Here is a 20,564-nt window from a genome sequence, read left to right as displayed (position 1 = left end):
AGACCCAGTATGTCGCCTGTGCAGGCCAAAGGTGTAGTGAGAGCCATGCATGGAGAAGACTACTGTACTGACCTGCAGCATTTGGAGGTAGCCTTCCTGTGGATCACAGAGCAGGGAAGAGATGCGGTGGTTATTCCTCATGCATTTCTGGTTGTCCTTTGCAGATGGGAAGATTTGCCGGACCACGGTCATCCTGCCAAGGGCACTGTGGACCAGATCCAGGATCTCGGGGTCACTGATTTCCTGAAGAAATAATCAAATCCATGCTTATATCCTCATGAATTAATAAAAAAAAAAATAGTCGCTAGGAGACATCCAGGTTGAAAGACCAAACAGCTAATGCCAAAGTGGTCTAAGGGGAATCGGTCCTAGCTATTTTATTAGTTGCTTATTCTTACCATCCCTTAGGTAGAAACAGGATTGTTCAACATTCCCTCTGAGCTCTGGTCTGTAGCGAGCACCAAGTTATAGTGGATGTCAATAATAATCCTTCACCATAGAGCATGCTGAGTGTGTTAGCGATCAAAGATACCTATTGGGCTAGGCCTTGATACCCCTGGTGTTTTACTTGGAATTATTAGTGTCATACTCTAAAAACAACCCTAAGAATGCTATGATCCAATTATTAGGTCATTTTACCCTCAAGAACAGAAATTTTAAAAGGACCTGCCTTAGGGAGCTCTCTCCAAAGAAGGCCTCTATGAGAGCGCAGACTTAGACTAAGGCCAAGAATGGACATAAGTAAAGAAGATGGGTGAGTGCATGTATGCTCACATGCTTGCATGTGAGTATGTGACACGTGAGTGTGTGTATGTATGTGTGTGTGCGCACATGTGTTCATGTGCGTGTACATGTGCATGTATGTGAGTGTGAGTGTGCACATGCATGCACGTGTGTGTGTGTATGTGTGTGTGTGTGTGTGTGAACCTATGTTGGGAACAAAGTATAACTGGGACTCTGAGTCTGCAGGGAGTAGATGAACTCTGCCTCACATAAACATATCAGTGGAAGAGAGGTAGATGGGGGAGTCGGGTCCAACCACCCTACTTTAAACAACAGCAGCAACACAGAAAGCAAGCCTTTTCCTTAGGGCTAGTAACGAGCTTGAAATCTTTAGGTACAAATATGCTATAATCAGAATGGCCTTTCTGAAAACTTCTGATTGCATTATGGGCCAAGAATGAGAGAGAAACAAAAGGGGGGGTCAGCAGGCAGAGAGGAAGTAGCTTCATTCTAACACTGAACGACAAGGAGATGAAACAAATATTCACCCTCTGTTCCAACAGCAGGGCACTCACACTAAGGACATCCAGGCTCACTGTCTCTGAGGAATTCATTCATGCTTGGCTCCAAGTCAATATTTAACTGAAACTGTTGTCGTCTTTTAAAATAATCTTTAGAGCTTCCTTTTTGCAGATGACCCATTCTATTTTTGAGACCCTGTGACAGTGCAAATGGAGACAGCCAGGCATAAAATTAGTGATGAGAATTTCATAATCATTTAAATGAGAGCCTAACATGTTTAAGGGTAAGATGCTAAATCAAGCATTTAGGGTCTGTCTTAGGATGATGCTCTGTGTGTGTGTGTGTGTGTGTGTGTGTGTGTGTGTGTGTGTAAGAGGCAGGAGGACAGAGAGAGAGAAAGAGAGAGGGGGAGAGAGGAAAGGAGAGAGGGAAGCAGGGAGGGAAAGAGGGAGGAAGGGAGTACCCTATTACTTGAAAGCACTTGCTAGATCTGTGAGAGACAGCATGGCCCCTGGATCCTCAGCAAGAATGTAGGCCCCTGCACGCCTTCAATCATCTGGATCTCACAAAAGTTAAAATGTTCCAAGCTTGAATTACATCCATGTCACTGATACTTACATTTGTGATGGAGTGCAACCAGAAGACAATCAAAGGTAGAGAAATTGGTAGAAGGGACATTTCCTGAACACAAAAAGACTCAAGGCGTGAGCAGAGGATGAGGAGAGTCTGAACAGGTGAGCGCCACTCTGTTCTAGCTGCTCTGGGGACCTAAGTTCTTCTGAGAGAATAGATGGGGGCTAGAGGATGAGAGAAATCACAGCATAACCACAAGGGAAGGAGAAAAAGCAAAAGACTAACAAGTAGACAGCTTACTTTGCTTAAACTACAAGTAAAGAGGTTTAGGGGTGGCTTTCTTGTCTAGAGAATGCATGCTATCGACCAACCACAGGGACTCATGCCTGTAATCCCAGCACTTGGGGACTTGAAGAAAGTTGAATTGCTACAAGTTCAAGCCAGCCTGGGCTACATAGTCAACTATGGGTTAGCCTGGCCTAAACTAAGATCCTGACTCTAACTAAAAAAAATAAACAGAATAAATAAATAAATAAATAAATAAATAAATAAATAAATAAATAAAATGCAGAAGGAAGGAAAGGAGGAATGTAGGTGTCAGAAAATACAAAACTGGAACTACACATAAAGATGTTAGAGAGAAGACCGAAGATAAAAAAGGTGTCTCATTTGTTTTTCCCATACATTCTTGATACAAAATACCACCATAGAGGAAATGGCCATTTTTATAGAAATCTCTTTATTAAGTCTTTCCTACCTCTCCAACTGCCAATAGGACAAACCAGAAACACTGGGTTCACACTATCCTACGCTTGGAACATTCTGCACATGTGTTAGGGATTCGACCTACAGCGTGACCCATGGCAACCTGCTACTCACCTCTTGTGGGTAAGGTGCGCTGTGATATAGGCAGTGATGGGGACTCGACCCTTGCCCCAATTTGTTCTGATATGCTCAGGAGTCTCTAAAGACTTCGCACAGCTCTCTGACAACCTATTAGCTTCCATATGCCTCCCTCACAGCAGGGATCTGCTGAAGCTTTTGTAGACCTTCCTGTCTCCCCTGGCCCAGTTCTAATCTGCTTGCCGTGGGTCACAGCATGGTCCTCCCTGCTAGTGAACTCCTACCTCCCTCTCTGTGCTTCTAGACTATCCTTTGCCAATTCAGAGATATATGCAATCAAGATCCGGGAGTCCGCTCAAGCAAACACCCTCAGTTGTTTACATGCAACCAAAAAGATTGACTCCCACCTTTGCCCTAATTCTGAACACAGGTGAGTAATCTATCTACCAGCTCCAAGCCAGGATCTGCTCCTGTCCTACTAGCCCTCCAGGGTTCGGTAATTACTTTCAAAGTGAGTGCTTCCTGTTCACTGTTAGCAGGGCACGGGCATCTATACCAATGCAAGAGACTCCAAACTCTAGACTTGCTGCACGGAGAGAAATACAAGCAGCCCATTGAAATGAACACAGCCAGCTAATGTCCCCTTGTCCCAGTTAAGCATTCATTCAAGTAGTGCAGCAGATAAATGCAAGCAGCAGGACAACGTGATTGCACCACGGTGCAATGTAAACCAACAGAGGGAAAAGGAAAAGAAACAGAAACATCACATGAGGCTCACCAGAGTATCCGGGATCGAAAAAGACTAATGTTTTTTATATTGCAATGTATAAACTTCACTGTAAAATATGCATAAGCATTTTGTACATTAAATATGAATAATAGAATGAATTCACTATGTCTTCCATCAAACCGAGAAGGAAAACGATGCCCACATAGTTGGATGGTTTCCCATGCTTGACTCCTGACTCCTTCCCACAAACAGCCTTTGTCATGCTGGGGCATAGATGGCATGTAGCTTACTCCTGTGCATTTGGATTGAGCGTGTGTAAGCGGCACACTGTGGTTCCTTCTGTAATACGGTTTTAGCACCATGTTTTTTATACCCAGTCATACATCAGAGTCATCTGGAGCTCGGTAAAATTACAGGAACCCAAAGAACAGACTCTCTAGGTTCTCCATGAGCACTCTGACTGATATCCCAACAGTCACCAATGTATAAACCCTCTTGCTCATGGCGTGGAGAGATGGCTCAGGGGTTCAGAGTCATAACCCACATGGAGAATTAACCATGTGTAACTCTAGTTCCAGCGATTCCAATGCTCTTATCTGGGTCTGAGACAACCGTGTGCTCATCACATTCATACGTACACACAGGCAAAGCACATGTAAAGCAAAAATAAATATTTTAAAATGAAACATTAAACATTAATGTTCTTAAACATTAAAGTGCGGAAGTTTGTTTGAGGTGCTGGGTGTAGGTGCACATGCTAACGCGACATGACAAACGGGTCACCATTCATTGACCCATTGCTGGTAACAGGTGCCTCCCTGCTTGGCATCTATGAACGATGTCCTGTGTGTCTTTGTGCACTTGTGTAAGGATTTCTCTTAGGTATCATATACCCAAGATTGTGGTATCCTGATAAGAGAATATAATCGTGTGTGACGAATGGCGTGTTAGTTCTGCGTGTTTCCCTACACCTCATCTACTACATGACTACTTAAGAGGTGGCAGTCTCATGAGTATAGCTTGGAATACTGTTAGGGTTTGGTTGTGATACCTTAATTCTTAACGGGGTTGAATGTCTCTCGTACATTTATGTCTCCTTTCTTATATGTGTGGACTGTTAAACTTCTACTGGGTGAGTCTCTTGCGTAGTGATTAATGGGTCTCTGATTTTTAAATTTATTTTAAATAAACCTTTGTCACATGCCGCAAATATCTTCTCCAAGTTGTGGAATGTTTGATTGAAGTCAAGCTTTAAGCCCTTCTGAGCTTGGGTATAGAGAGGCTTGCTTTGTGATCACTGTGAACAACTGCTTCATGTGATTTCACTACATGCTTGCCGCTGTCAAATATCTATTTTCAGGTCCACTAGATCGGGACTTTGTTTATTCTTGAACTCTGCCTGTGTTTTCTTGACATATTTTAAAGACTTACTATTAGTTACACACAAGTTTAAAAGAGTGTCTCGTGGCTGAGCTGACCACTTTATCAGTATTTAAATGCCCTCTTTGTTTTTAAAAACGTAACTTGCCCTATGGTTTACTATGCCTGCTGTTACTACAGCTCTGTCATTGTTAATGTTTAGTCTCCACATTGTTCCTCTCTGTGTTTTCTTTGGACTTTTATCTGCCTCATGTTTTCATTGGAATACCTGTAAATAGAATGTACTAGAAATGTTTATATCCAGACCTGAGATGTAAGTAAAAATTCAAATCATTTATACCGATTATGATAATTTTTACATATTTGGACTTTATTTCTATCACATCACTTATATTATATATTTTGGTTTTTCCTTGTATATTACCATTTTTCCAAACTTGGAATGATTTTGTTTACTATCTCCACTTATTTATGTTTTGGAAAATTAGGGTTTTTCTACAATAGCCTGTATTAGTTTTCTTACCGATTGTAATAAGTATAGTTAAATATGAAGTTCTTCAGTATTTTTCTTTCTCCTTTGGTGCTTACTCCCAGCTAACAGAAGCTTGGCTAAAGGTGTCAACAATGTCCTGTATTTAATTCTCTCTTTCTTTATGGCCTTTCAGTGTGTGCGTTCTCTGTTGTTTTACGAAACTACTTCCATAGCATCTATGGAACCAATACCTATGTATGTATCAGTTCCACTATCTTTTCTGGACTTCAGCCTTAAATCGGGCATCTTTCTTTTTTCTTCATCCAAAGTATGTCACTGCAAATGCCCTATCATTGAAGGGCAGATGCTAAAACCAACTAGCAGTTGCAACACTGTTCAAAGCCCCAAGCCCAGAGTCCCTTCTGAAACCTAACACAAACCATAAAATGAAAGCCCAAGTTACATAGTTCCAATACACAGTGACAGATAGATAATATTCTCATTCAAAATGAGAGTATAGCAAAGAAAGCTCAGGTCAAGGGAAGACCAAACCCAACAAAGAAAACAACACATGCTTCAGATACATGTCTAGTATCTGGACTCTTCATGGTATCATGTATCATCTGTGGTCCTTTTTCCATAATGTAACATGAACAGCCTCGAGTCTGGTTCTGACAGTCTGTCGTCTCTCCCCCTCAAACCTCATGAGTTGGGTTTCCATTGTCTGCATTTCTCTCCACATTCTGAGCCTCCACCCCTTCTAGCAGAACAACCTATGATACTCTGCATTTCAGGGGGAGTCTGCAGGCTACAGCTCCGAACTCTTCAAACTTTCTCTTCAAACCATTTGTAAAATGCTTGCTGAGCATGTAGTCAAACAGTGAGAGCAGTGTTCACTTCTGGTCGGAAGCTGACAAACGAGTGCAATGCTTGCCCCCTATGTCTTCCTTTTCCTCAGTCTAGACGTCTAGCCCATGGGTCTTCCTTCCTTCTTCAGTTACACTTTACTATCAATGCCCTCACATATATACTGACAAGTGTGACCCCTAAGAGATTCTGAGTGCCATCAAGCTGGTCATTGCTATTAATCATTACAGTTTCTCTTTTGTACAGCCGTGTTTCCCTTAACTGCTCTCCCATAAAGACATAAGGTAGGGCATTTAGAACCCATCTGGAGCATCCAAGATTGGGAAACCTCACTTCAAAATCGTTAATTTCATAGCATTTGTAAAAAGTCTTAATATTAAGAAGCATTCATAGATTTCAGGGCTAGGCCTTGGCTTGTCACATTATATTGGTAAATGGTTGTACACTGTTTAAACTTGTTGACAGTAGACTCTGGGAGCCAAGAGGGCTATCTTGTCCCAGACTCCAGAATGTTTAACTCAAGTGTCCAAAATTCTCTATCCTATGGCAGACTGGTTCCCTAACTCTGTGACAGAAAAACAGAAAAACAGCAAACACCTAGAGGGCCATAAAACACTGTACCTTTGAGAACAGCTGGAAAGTAAGCTGTTCCCAACAGAGGCTGTTGTTGTTGCTTATCTCACGACATAAAGATGCTTAGGGTGGGAACAGGGAGCTGGTCATCCATGGAAAGAAGGGTCTACATTGCCTAGAAATCCCTCAGCCAAGATTTCCAGCACGCCTGGGTTTCCTCAGCTTGCCCTGGACACTTCTACTGGATTTTTGTAAGCCCCTGATTTAAGGCTGTTCCTTTGCTTGCTCTCCCAATCAGACCAGTCTAATTGTTTCTGCTGTACATTGTAAGCACCTGACTTGATGGTTTGCTCTCTATCTGCTGTTTCTGTGTATCTGATGCTTGCGAGTTGTTCTTTTATGATTATTGGCTGTATACTTTAAAACTTACTCATTTGAAGCCAAAAGTATGGCTATGTTCATAAACTTGAGGTCCGAGTCTGTGCCCCATCCTCAGTGAGCTAATCAGAACAGCCAAAGTAATAGTAAAACAGGGTAGGACTTACTCAAGATGGCCACAGTAGGAAGAGAAACAAAGAAGACCAGCGACCACCTAAAGGGCTGGGCATATGCACACCTAAGCAGTCCTGGTATGGGTGTGACCCTACATACTGTAGACCTCTTCTTGTCATCGGCTATAATGCTCTTTCCCAAGGGAAGAGGTTTTACCCAGGTTGCCTCAAACTGTTCTTCTTCCCGCAAAAAAAAAAAAAAAAAAAAATTCCCATGGAAATTACAATTTCTTGGGGGCCTTTTATTTTAATAGTCTGGTAGCTAAAGTGTCTCTTTAGAATATATTCATTTCTGCCAAGACAGCAGCACTATTGTAGAGCATTCTCCACAGGAGACATCAGTTTACCATGTACAGAGACTAATGTCATTTGCTCTTTTCTCTCTGAATAGAATCTAGGTTTTTCTATATATTTAACATCCTATACTGTCACTCTGGGAGCCTCGGTGCCTTTTATTTAAATCTCTTTATCTTGGGTCTTGATAGATTTCTTTTAACGATATGAAAAGGTCATCAGTCATAATATTATTTACTAGTTAATATTCTAATGCTCATTCTTTTCTCAAAACTATACTAAATATTTCTTTTTTAATCTTCCATTTGTTTCAACCCTGATTTCATTTGTGCCACTGCCCTTTCTGTGAGATATATTTCAGATAATCTCTTTATAAATTACACTGTACCAATTCTTTATCTACCTTTGTACAACTTGACACTTAGCATCTCCAAGGTTTTCAACTTCTAATTATTACATTTGGTGACTAATTCATTCCTGTCTTAATTTGGCTTCCTTCCATTTGAGCCTTTCACTCTTTGCTCACATAATCCAGCCTCTGGTTTTGAAACATACCTATTCTGCATTTGAAACATATAATCTTTCCTAGATCTCACTTAAACAGATTCCTTCTCTTCCTCCTCCTCCTCTTCTTCCTCTTCTTTATCCTTCCCACCTCTCTCTACACATATTTACCATTTACATTAGGACTCCTTTAGGAGTTTGTAATAGTTAATTTTAAAAGTCAACTTTTCATAACCTGGAAAAATCAAAAGTCACAAATTATCTTGATCGTGCTGGCCTGTGGACATTTTTCTGTGGGATGGTCTTGACTAGTAAAGCTGAGTGTGAGTTTAACCATTCCTGAGGCGGGGGGCCCTAACCTGTAAATGAGTAAGGGGTGCCGACTAAGCACCAAGTAAGAAGACGAAATTGGTGCATGAGTGTCTCTCTACTCTTGACTGTGGATATGATGTGACCAACTATCTCAAACTCCAGCCTCCATGATTTCCCCACAGTGTTGACCATAACCCATAACCATAATCTAAATAAAGCCCTTTCCCGTCCGTTGCTTTCCCTCAGAATATTTTATCACAGCGACAGGAGTGGAGCTAGTACAGAACACTTTGACTGAGTAGCAACCATACTACTTCAGAGTGCTTGTGCCTGATGCTGCTACACGCAGGAGAGGGATGCCAATTACAGCCACCAGAAATTGAACTGTCCTCTGAGCTTCGCTCGAAGACACAGGTGCTGTGAAATTGAGTCAGACCTAACATGAGGGTTATCAATGTTTATCCCCTTACCCAATCTGAAGTCATACTAGGGAATGTTTCCCACCTCCTTCTCAATGTGTTCATCTCCTACCAACTCTGATACAGAGAAAACGCTTCCAGTTGTATGTGGAAATCTTTCGTTAGACAACATATGTGATTGCTCCTCAGGCTTAAACTCAAACCTCATATTCCCCAGATTGCCATGGGAACAAAAGCTTAAGGTTTCTACAATTTGACTAACTCACTGAAAGAAAAACTTAAGAGTTTACATTTTTGCCTTATGTTTGGCCTCACGGCAAACATTTACAGCTTTTAGTTTAAAATACTTTGAAATATGTTATATTCAGTTATTTGAGGGCTCTTTTTTCTTTTGAGAGTATTATTCAGGGGAATCTTTCATTAAAAAAATATCTAAACCTTTTACATGGGATTTAAATTTCATGGGTCATAAGCCTATTTTTTTTTTTTATTCAGAGGAATACACCTGTGTAACAAACTGTTCCCCATATGTCCTAGCTGAATATCTGGTTAAAACTAAATAATAATTATATTACTACAACTTATATTTGTTTAATTTGCTCTCCTTTTTCCTAATTTTTATTGATATTAACACTATTTTAAGAAAATGCAAGGGGAGCACACGTAACCCCCTTCACCTGATCAGATCCTGTCTATGTGGGTGACACATCTCAGTGTCGCTGTATCGGTCCTACCTGACCTCATATTCTCTTTCAGATGTAACCCCAGGAGTGGCTATTACTTTCTTCACCTCCAATCTAATAGGTTCTACCCATAAATTTCCTTTCATCAGTATCATTCACTGGGCCGAGGTATCTGAAAATAGATAATCTCTAGAAATAGTTGAAATCTCAAATCTAGAACATTTATTGATAGAAGCTGAAGAGAAATAGAAGGAAACACTAATAGATCTGTTTTATTTTCAATGAGAGAAGCATATATCCATAGTGTGATATAAAAAATAATCACAGTAAGTACAGACGAAACGAGGTTTGAGGTTCCCGGTTAACACAGTTATCAAATTCTTCTCACAATCATTGGAGGCAAAATAAGACTCTTTTGTGCCTTCCAACACACTTACAGGAAAATGTCTACAGATATAATAAAGTGTGAGAAATTGCACCGTGCACTGAATAGTAAAATTACTCAGGTCTGCGATTCGGCAAGAATGCATACCGATGCCTAGGAAAATATGCATTTCAAGTGAAATAAATTATTAAGGAATTCTATAAATCTCTCCTTCACTTGCAAAGGGTTAAGAGCACGGGGAAGTCAGAAGAGTTCTAAAGAAAAGAAAAATCCTCACATTTTCCCAGGAGGCACATACTTAATTCACTGATTGAAAGCCAAATTGTCCTCGTAGAGCACATGGTGGAAGAGAATGTGATCTGATTGCCTCTGTTCCCTGGGAAACGTGAGTCTTCATCTGGAATGTATGGCTGGCTTCGCGGGAGTGGGCCATTTCACGAGAAAGTACTATATATGAGTACAGTGTGCATCTCCCTGCAGAGAAATCCCATAGCTGTACTGGACTTCCGGAGGAAGCCTCTTTGCCCCCGTCCACACCACCAGGTGATGAACAATTGTGTGAGAGGTTTTTAAAGTGCGCCTTAGCACTCACTATGAGGAGAATGGAAATAATAATAACTCCGACGAGGTATGCTGGAGACAAAATAGCATCTGTCAGACTCAGATACCTTTTCTTACTTCCATTCAGGACTCTGACATGATCTTCAGAAAAGGGAGAGAGAGAGAGAGAGAGAGAGAGAGAGAGAGAGAGAGAGAGAGAGAGAGAGAAGCAATGGAGTTCATATTGGCTATGATGTGGCTATAAAAAAGATAGAATGAAGTCCACAGTACTGTATCACTATCTATAAATATATACAATATTTTAGAAAAATAGAAAATAAAGTTATACAAAGACACAACACACAAACACATGCACATGCACTCATACACACACGCGCACACAAACATGCATGCACATGTGCACATAGACACATAACAAGATCATGAAAATCTAGGTGTGAGGCACATGCCCCTCTTTTGGAAAAGTGGTTGACACTGGGGAATAGAAGAAAATAGCAAATCTTTCATCTGCCGTAAAGACTCTCCCTCCCTACCATGCTTGCCTAACTCCACCGCCTTCCTGCCTCTTACCATTTACATTAGGTAATTACCATTACCATTACATTAGGACTCCTTTAGGAGTTTGTAATAGTTAATTTTAAAAGTCAACTTTTCATAACCTGGAAAGATCGAAAGTCACAAATTCTCTTGATCACGCTGGCCTGTGGACATTTCTATGTGGGATGGTCTTGACTAGTAAAGCTGAGTGTGAGTTTAACCATTCCTGAGGCTGGGGGTCCATGGCAATGGACGGTGAATCTACACCTTGAACCAAAGACACGTTTTGCTTGGTCTGATCCACTTTTGGTTGTCTTCTTACATTAGTCAGCGTTAGGGAAGCATTGGGAAGCCATTCAGATTGTGGAAATGGGAGTTTCCCCTTCATAGATTCTGAGAAGGTTTATACAACTTGAAGATAATCTAGCTCAGACTGCACCTTTCTGACACTTTTCTGTGCCATGAATAGATTCGACCTAAATGCAAATTCATCACAATGAAGAAAGAAGGACTCCAAGGATTCTCTCTATATATTTATAAAGACACATGCCCATGTTGAAGTGCTAACTATGAGACTCCAGGCTTCGAGTATGCTAGACAGAGCTTTAACACTGAGCTATAAGCCCAGCCCTTGTTTTCTTGAGACTGGATCTTGCAACATGTTCACACACTGGTAACTGTAGCTCAAATTGCCTTGAACTCACAGCTTTCCTGCTCCTGCTTTCTGAAAGTGGGTAAGCCTGGTGTGCACCTCTGTATCTGGTGTGTGGATACTACTCTCTGCCTCTTAATCAACCTGCCCTGACACCTTCTGAAATGCTTCAAAGCCTTAGTAGGTGAGCGGGCAAACTCTCAGATCACTCAAGAAGGCAGGCTTTGAGTAAAGTTAGAAATAAGCAGAAAAGTATGGGATCCGGTAGGATTTGTAACACTGTATGAAGTTGTCTCTCATGACATGTGACATGGTCAGTTTCTAAAAACCTGAGGCTTCTAGCATTACAAAGCTTGAAAGGCAAGAAAGACGATATTTTTTTCATATTACTCTACCAATTCACGCTTCTAAGAATCATTTTCATGAAGCCAGAGAGAATCACTGCAGAGGTCTTACTCAAGCAAAGAGGGGAAAAGGAGACACTTCCAATATCATAATCAAAATGAGGAGGATAGATTTTTTTTCTAAATATGCACTTTGACAATTTAGATGCAAAACTCACACATAAATATTTTTGTGAGATCTTTAAAACCTCAGGAAATTTTTGGAACCTTCTAATACCAGGGGAAAACATTAAACATTTATATAAATTGCTAAACTCATATTGGGCTATGCAATCACATTATTCTTCATTTCCTTTTATTCCTCAGAAAGACCTAGACTTATTTCATCTCTGCGGAATAGTAGAGTTTATTTCCCCCTTAAGAGTTACCGCATCAGCAATCTGAAGTTAACGATAGCAGAGAAATTTCAGAGACAAGGTTGCAGGGAGAAGTTGAGGAAATGCATGAGGATTTGGCAAAGTAGTGATAACAGAGTTTGCCTCACTGAAGCAATAAGGCTTTAGGAATATGTGCTACGCTCTCCAGAGCACTTAGATGTAGGCAAGCCAAGGCTCCAGGGAGATAAGGACATCCTGGGGAGGAGAGGTCAAGAGAATCCCACCAAAGCTGGGTGCCAGTGCATTTCTTGCACTGATGGTAACAGTGGCTGGAACAGCTATTCTGACCTGAGTCAGACCCTGGCTCCTGACTTGTTCCCTACAAACTGATGAGACAAGCATGGATCTTCTTATCTTATGTAGGGTGTGAAAAATTGCAGATGATTTCCTTACTTCCCAAAGTGTGGCCCATGGGAGCAATAGCATCAGATATTATGGAACTTACTGGAAGTGCAGAATCTCAGACCTGGGCCTACCTAATAAGAATCTGCATCATAAAAGCCCCCCTGGTGTTTCATGGGTACATTACTTTTTGATGTGCCCTCATTATTTCTGTGTAGTGATGTAGTAAGAGTGAAGGATCTGAGATCAGAGGGCTTTGGCCTCAAAACCCAGCTTTCACCCAACTTTAGCTGTGTAACTTAGGTAAAATATTTCATTTATTTGAATGTCATCTGTAAATGTGATAAAAGGCCTTCCAAGATCATTAGCATAATTCAGAGAATTTGATTTAATGGAAGACAATGTTGCTAACACAGTTTTAAAACAGGACCATTTATACTTCCAGCTCAAAATCTACAGCTGTCTACAGTCTTGAGAATCTAGCGTAGACCCAATGGCAAAGGCTTCTTTTTTCCTCTTAACACCTCATTGCTCCCGCAACCTCCACCAAACACCTAAAGGATCCTGGAACAGACCACCCCAGTCTGCGTTTAGCTCCGTCCTGTTCCTCACTGCTGATACATTTCCTTGACTCCCTGCCAAGACATCACACCCATAGGCAGCCGTTCTACTCCTACATAAAGTAGGTCATTGTTGGAAATAGAGCACAGCCACCTTTATTTGTAAGAGGGAAATAAATGGCTACTACAACACCAGTACTCTGCCTGTCCTCCTACACTGAACTGCCAGGGAAATAGCTGGCAGAGTTATGCCCTCACTCCAACCCTACCTCCTCTATCACTGCACATACATATAGGCTGGACCTTGCACTACTCACCTCAGGTCATTCCCCAAAAAGCAACACCTGGATGTAGCCAACAAGCAGAACAGCTCTCCCCAGGTTCCCTGATTATGTCTCTGAACCCCTTCCAAGATCTGCTGGTGTACCAAAAGACTGCTAAGAGAAGTCCAAAGAGGGTCTCTGCGATCTCTGACTATGAGTGGTTCTCGTATTCTAATTTCCTGAATTTACCATCTTGGATGTCCCTTATATTTGATTGTGAACTCAAGATGAACATTTGCTGCTCCCTGCCCCATCAAGCCTCCCATATCCTCAGCATTCACCAAAGACACTCAGTAGCCATGCTCTCACCATCTGAGGGTATTTGGGAGAGGCTTGTGTATCTCCTGGTCTGCTCTCTTCTTTCCTGTATCCTATTTTAGTTTCTTCTTTCCTATTGTTTCAGTGAGTCCATTGTCTCTCATTTTGCTCTTTTCCCCTCTTCAGCCTAGATCTTCTGTGGGCATCCTATTCCAACTAACCTGGAATTGACCCAACTCCATTCCACTCCTTATCGGTTAGCTTTCCCTTCATTCTATTAAAATTGTCCCTGTCTGGGAGCAACTCCAAACAGGATCCAGCCATTGTGAAGCGTGTCCTCGCTTCTGTGGATGTGGTATGAATGCTGAGGTGAGCTCTACGTTGCATCTGAAATGTAAACTTCTGCAGATCTAGACCCAAGTTTTCAAAGCACTAAAATAACTTCAGGGCCAGGCTAAAAATAGTTTCACCTGGCATTTGGAAGGCAGGACAAATCTAGAGTCTCCAAAGTCTAACACCTCAGGACAGAGTCTGAATAGGAAGCCCTTCAAGTAATAGGATTCTGCGGTGATAGGCAGAGAGGAGACCTTTCCTGACACTCTCAACTCCCAGCAGAGCAATACAGAAATGAGCCCAGAAAAGAAATCTCAAGAGTTGTACAAGCAAAGTTCAATGAATCAGAGCTGAAGTACACAAGAACCTTTAGGCCCTGTATGATAGAATGCGGAACTTTGATTCACCTCCAGGCGTACTGTGAATTCAATGTCTCCTGCCATGCACACACAAACAAGGAGACTGCAGGTACTGGTTCATCATTCCATGGAGGCTAGAGTTAAAACAGACCAATTCCTCAAGGGCAAAGTGTGTGTCTTATACTACACTTAGAGCCTGCTGGCTTCCAAGCACTGAGTACGAGGCCAGAGAGACACCGATAAAGTAAGCAAAGAAGGTCGGGAGGGAGGGAGAGAGGGAGGGAGGGAGGGAGAGAGGGAGGGAGGGAGGGAGGGAGGGAGGGAGAGAGAGAGAATGGAAAGAAACAGAAATCACTATGAACACACCCAGACAAAGTGACCTCATTTTTTTAAACACAAAAAATCATGACCCCAGGAACTATCTCTATGTCACCAAGCCAACGCTTTCATTTCATCATTAGACTTTTGGATTTTTAAAAGCTGGCTGGGTCCTTTAATTTGCAGTGTACTCCCCAGGCAGATATTCAAACAGAAAAATAAATATAATAGCAGCTGATCCTTCACCGCACTCATTTGCTTGCTTGTTACAAACCATTTTAATTATTTTGTTTGCAATACCTAGTTGTTTGTCTCAGGGGAACATTGAAATCTCCTTGTATTTGCGCTTAACTCCCCCAACCACTAGGAAAATGAGACCTTATGTTTCACATTAACACTTTGTGGGTTTTTTTTTTTAATCCCTGAGGAGCTGATAGAAAATTATAAATTTGAATCGCACTTATTATTTAAAATCCTGAAATATTTCACTAATTTTTTTTCCAAAAAATGATTCAAAAATAAATCATGGCCCAGAGCCTTACCATAGTATGGTTTTGAAGTTTAGAGGTTTGAGCTCAACACAGTAAAATCCTTACATCTGAACAGACCCAAATGTGTAGGGCCAAAGTATAAAGATGTGTGTAATGGTTAGTTTTGGTCAACTTGTCACAGACTTGAGTTACCTGGGGTGAGTAAGGGAGAACCACAGTTGAGGAGTTGCCTCCTGTGGGAATGTCTATGGGGCATTTTCTGGCTTATCAATTGATATGCAAAGGCTCAGCCAACCATGGGCAGTGCCCTCACTGGACAGATGGTATGGAATTGTGTAAAAAAGCAAATCAGCAACCAGCACCTCTCTATTGCCTCTGCTTCTGCTCTTGCTTTTGGATCTTGAGTTCCTGCCTTGTCCTCCTTCACTGATAAACTTTGATGTGGAAACCAAACAATGCGCTTCCTTCCAAGTTGTTTTTGGTCAGTGTTTCATGACAACAATGAAAGCGAGCTGGATAATATAGGACCTCAAGTATGGGATCTGTGCTCACGTAAACAGAATCTATGCGTACCTTAATCAGCTAAAAGCAACGCAAATGAAACAACAGTTGTCAGACACGGAGCAACAGGCACAGCCAGACAGTGGTGCTCGAGAGAAGAGCCAATGAAATGGGCCTGAGCTCCTTAGAAGAGCTTCCAGTGTTGTAGTCCAGGAAGGGGGAAAGTCAGGATAGACTATGATGGTCTCTGCAAACTGAAACACGGGCTGAGTGGTTAGAACCTGGAGCAGTTAGGGGTGATAAGGCAGGACAGCACACAGCTACACACATGAGGGGCCCCTTCAGAAATCTGTTAGGAGTTCTGTTTGAATCTTTCACAGAGTATTGATCAGTACATGTACAGGAAAAAATCACCTCAGACTAGGAAAGGACCATTTAAAAGAAGCAGGTATAGCAATCCTAAGTTAGAGCTCTAATTAGACAGGCTGAAGAGATATACCTATCAAAGAAAGGTCCAAAGCAAGTCTAAAACGATCAAAACATCCAAAAGGAACATGTCCAAGGGTTGGGGGTGAATGTTTGAAAGAACAAAAAACGAATCCAATGTCCAATCACAGAAAATTGTGATGTCTTCACAGAAGAGGTTATGGAAACACTGTCACAGTCAGAGAACACTGGCAAGATTGAGATAAAGCAGTATCTGGACATGAGTGTACTTCGGGACACATAAACTCTGGTAGCTGTGGTTGCCTGCATGAGATCAGTGCAATATAAAACCAGTTAGCCCTCCAGTAGAGACAGAGAAGAGGCATGGTTCCCAGCCCTAGCTTTGGAGCTGTTGACATTTGATGGTAACTAGGGGACGGAGAGTCAATTTTCTTTATCAGTATGTTCCCTGGCAGGTTGACCATGCACATGTGGATGATCCCACACCCAGGAACTAATTGTGTTCAATGGGTTTTTAAAAAGAAAAAAAAAACAAGAAAACATAATGTTAAAATGAAACAAGAGGGAAGTGTGAGAGATGATGGAGGGATGGAATGGGGGTAAATATGATTGAAATATTTTCTATGTATTATGAAATTCTCTAAGATTAAATAAAATATTTCATTAAAATTGAAATATCCCCTACCTAATCAAAAATTGCAATGTATATAAAGAAGCAGTCCATAACTATAGACGTAATCGATAGCAACAGACTGAGAAACAATATAGATGCTAGAATTAATAGAACAGAAACTTAACACCAATTTGAACATTATAAATTCACACTATATATTCAAGTAAATAAAGTAAAATTTGTTTGTGCTAGGGAGAACAATAAAAAAACAAATTGAATTTCTGCAAATTACATGTGCATTGTCCGATGTGGAAAAATGCATCAGATGAAGAAATAGAAGAAAATCAATGAATTTGAAAGTATGGGATAGAAATTACTCAAAATTAATTAACGACCATGTTGAAATACATTCACCAATTTTGAATACAGCAATTGAAAAAGAACATAATCAAGCCATTTATTAATTCACTAATAAAATGAATCAACTTATTTCTCTTTAATGGTATGATAAAAAAGGGAAAGATTGTGGGATCATCTCAACAGAGCTCTATAAATAACTCAATCCAATGCAATATCCGGTATCCAGTCGTTTTTTTAAAAACCCTCAGAAACCTAAGAATGAAGGAAAACTTCCATTTGATCCTTTTTAAAAAAAGCATCTATGTTCAACCTATATGATAACTGATGGGGATGGGTGGAATGTTTCCTTGTGGGAGTGGAAAGCAACAGACGTCCCCTCTTGTTATTTATCTCAAGTGCTAAATCCTGGTCTCACGCTTAGCTGCCATGAAGAGACAAGATCCAAGATCCAACAAGCTTCTTAGAAGCTAGGGAAACTTGTTGACATTAAACTAGACGTTCACGCCAGTATAAAAGGAAAGGACAAAAAAGAAGTAAAAGACATTCAAGGGGAAAAAACTCAAGATTCGAGGGGGAAAATGTAGTTCTCTTTGTCACAAAAGGTATGTTGCTCTACACATAAGATCATAGAAAACCTCTGTGACTAATAATTGAGTGTTGCTGGGTTGAGCGAGATTGTATTCCTACAAGCTAATAATACACAAATGCAAGTTTAAATTGAAAAGCAGTAGCATTTACAGGGGTCTGAAAAATATAAATACTTAGAGATGAATTTAACAGTGTGACACGCACTTAACACTATAAAAGGCTACTACAAATAATTGAGGACTTTGATAAATGGAAAGATATTCCTTTCTCACAGGTCAGTATTGCTAAGAGTCAATTATCCCTGAAAAAAAATCTCTAGTTCCAACACGATTAAAATTAAAAGCCTAGCTGACTTTTTCCTAGAAACTGACAAGTTAATTTTAAAGTGTAAGAAAATGCAAAGCAGGAACTAGGAAGGAGCACTATTAACAACTTGAAAATTGAATTCCTCTAAAATTTTGTGGCCTATTGCCTCAAAGGCCTCAATGAGCTAATCACCTCCCAGAGCCCACCTGGCCACACCATCATCACAGGAAGCAAATTTCACTGTGAAATCTAGAGAGGGCAAACCATACCTCTACCGCGTGAGCCTAGAAACAGAATCTCAATGGCTGATAGAGTGCTTCTCCCTGATGCAAATGTTTGGGGAAGGCAAGATGGCATTTCATATGAAACTGACCCACTTCATTAAGCTGAACTGTCCTTTGAGACATTCAAATTTAACAATAGGAAATTTCATAGACGTGCTTGACCCAGAAACCTCTGGTCCAAGCAAAATGACTGACAATCAATTTTTTTTGTCACCAAAACTTCTCACCTATCAGGAGACTATGAAAAATACAGATGAGTTACAACTATGGGAAATATTTAGCAACAGAAATCTCTTTGTGGGGAAGAAGAATGTGGCTCATTTTTCTTCTGTAAGGGTAAGGAAGGGACCTGCTTCCTACAGACAGTCTTCCTTGGGGACTTCCCTCAGACTCACACAACACAATGAAGAGTCACATACAACATAATAGGACCTTTAAAAAGCGGATCATTTGCATTTAATCATAAAAGCTATTTTATGTCGTCTTTGTTATGCTTTCATTCTGACACATCCCCCAAAGGCTCGTGTGCTGACAGACATTCGATTCTGAGGGTTCATCACAGACTTAGCTCTCAGTGGATTCGTACCTCATTCAGGAGGTGGGGCCTAGTTAAGGGAAATATGTCACTGAAGGCACGACTTTGAAAGGTACAATTTATCCTAATAGCTTCCTTCTTGCTCTCTCTGCTTCTGCCTACTGTGGGGCGAGAATCTCTGCCACAACCTTCCACGCTGAGGAAGTCCTGTCTCAGCCTGGCCCAGAAGCAACAGAGCCAGCAACAGGATCTGAAACCTCTAAAGCCAGAGCCAAGCCAATCATTCCTTCTTTAACTTGTCAGTATTGCATATTTTGTCACAGCAATGAAAAGGATAATATAGCCTTCTCTTGTCCTCTTGAACATGCCCATTTATTTCCTTTAATTAAGTCACCATGACGCTTGCTTTTAATTATTGTTGTTGCTGTTTCTTTATTCCTACTTAATGTGAAACTCCACATCACGTTCAGTTTCGAAGTCAAGGGTGTTGTTTTGGTTTTGGTTGATTGGTTGCTTTTGTTTGGTTGTTTTTTTGTGACCCATGAGTTTTATTGGTATTACTTTACAGGAATATGGATGAGAGGTTACTTTATAAAAGCAGAAATAACTTGAAGACAGCCATAGAGAGACTGTCTTACGCGCTGTGTGGAAGCATCATCATCATTAAAGAGCTGATGGCCAATGACCTGAGAGTAACCACACCCCAGTTCCTGAAATAAGGACTCTGAGACTTACTATTTAAGAATAAATGCCTAGCAACCAACAGATTGGGAAAAGATCTTTACCAATCCTACAACAGATAGAGGCCTTATATCCAAAATATACAAAGAACTCAAGAAGTTAGACCGCAGGGAGACAAATAACCCTATTAAAAAATGGGGTTCACATTCAGAGCCTGCCCCACATGTGGCCCATACATATACAGCCACCCAATTAGACAAGATGGATGAAGCAAAGAAGTGCAGACCGACAGGAGCCGGATGTAGATCGCTCCTTAGAGACACAGCCAGAATACAGCAAATATAGAGGCGAATGCCAGCAGCAAACCACTGAACTGAGAATAGGACCCCCGTTGAAGGAATCAGAGAAAGAACTGGAAGACCTTGAAGGGGCTCAAGACCCCATATGTACAACAATGCCAAGCAACCAGAGCTTCCAGGGACTAAGCCACTACCTAAAGACTATACATGGACTGACCCTGGACTCTGACCTCATAGGTAGCAATGAATATCCTAGTAAGAGCACCAGTGGAAGGGGAAGCCCTGGGTCCTGCTAAGACTGAACCCCCAGTGAACTAGACTGTTGGGGGGAGGGCGGCAATGGGGGGAGGGTTGGGAGGGGAACACCCATAAGGAAGGGGAGGGGGGAGGGGGATGTTTGCCCAGAAACCAAAGAATTATTATTAAGTATTAAATAAATTTAAAAAAAAGAAAGAAAAAAAATGGAGTTCAGAGCTAAACAAAGAATTCACAGCTGAGGAATGCCGAATGGCTGAGAAACACCTAAAGAAATGTTCAACATCTTTAGTCAGAAGGGAAATGCAAATCAAAACAATGCTGAGATTTCACCTCACACCAGTGAGAA

General features: G+C 41.0%; 1 protein-coding gene across 5 annotated transcripts in view; it reads right to left on the bottom strand.

The window, feature by feature from the left end:
* Positions 1–20,564, bottom strand: part of Grid1 (glutamate ionotropic receptor delta type subunit 1) — a 749,167-nt gene that overhangs the window by 260,179 nt on the left and 468,424 nt on the right. For all 5 annotated transcript variants that reach the window (XM_063275757.1, XM_039094853.2, NM_024378.3 and 2 more), the window contains one exon: positions 73–243. In XM_063275757.1, coding sequence (XP_063131827.1) covers positions 73–243 — 171 coding nt within the window. The remainder of the gene's footprint in view (positions 1–72; positions 244–20,564) is intronic.

This window comes from Rattus norvegicus, chromosome 16, assembly GCF_036323735.1.
Source record: "Rattus norvegicus strain BN/NHsdMcwi chromosome 16, GRCr8, whole genome shotgun sequence".
NCBI lineage: Eukaryota > Metazoa > Chordata > Mammalia > Rodentia > Muridae > Rattus > Rattus norvegicus.
This window is presented reverse-complemented; position numbering and strand designations above follow the sequence as displayed.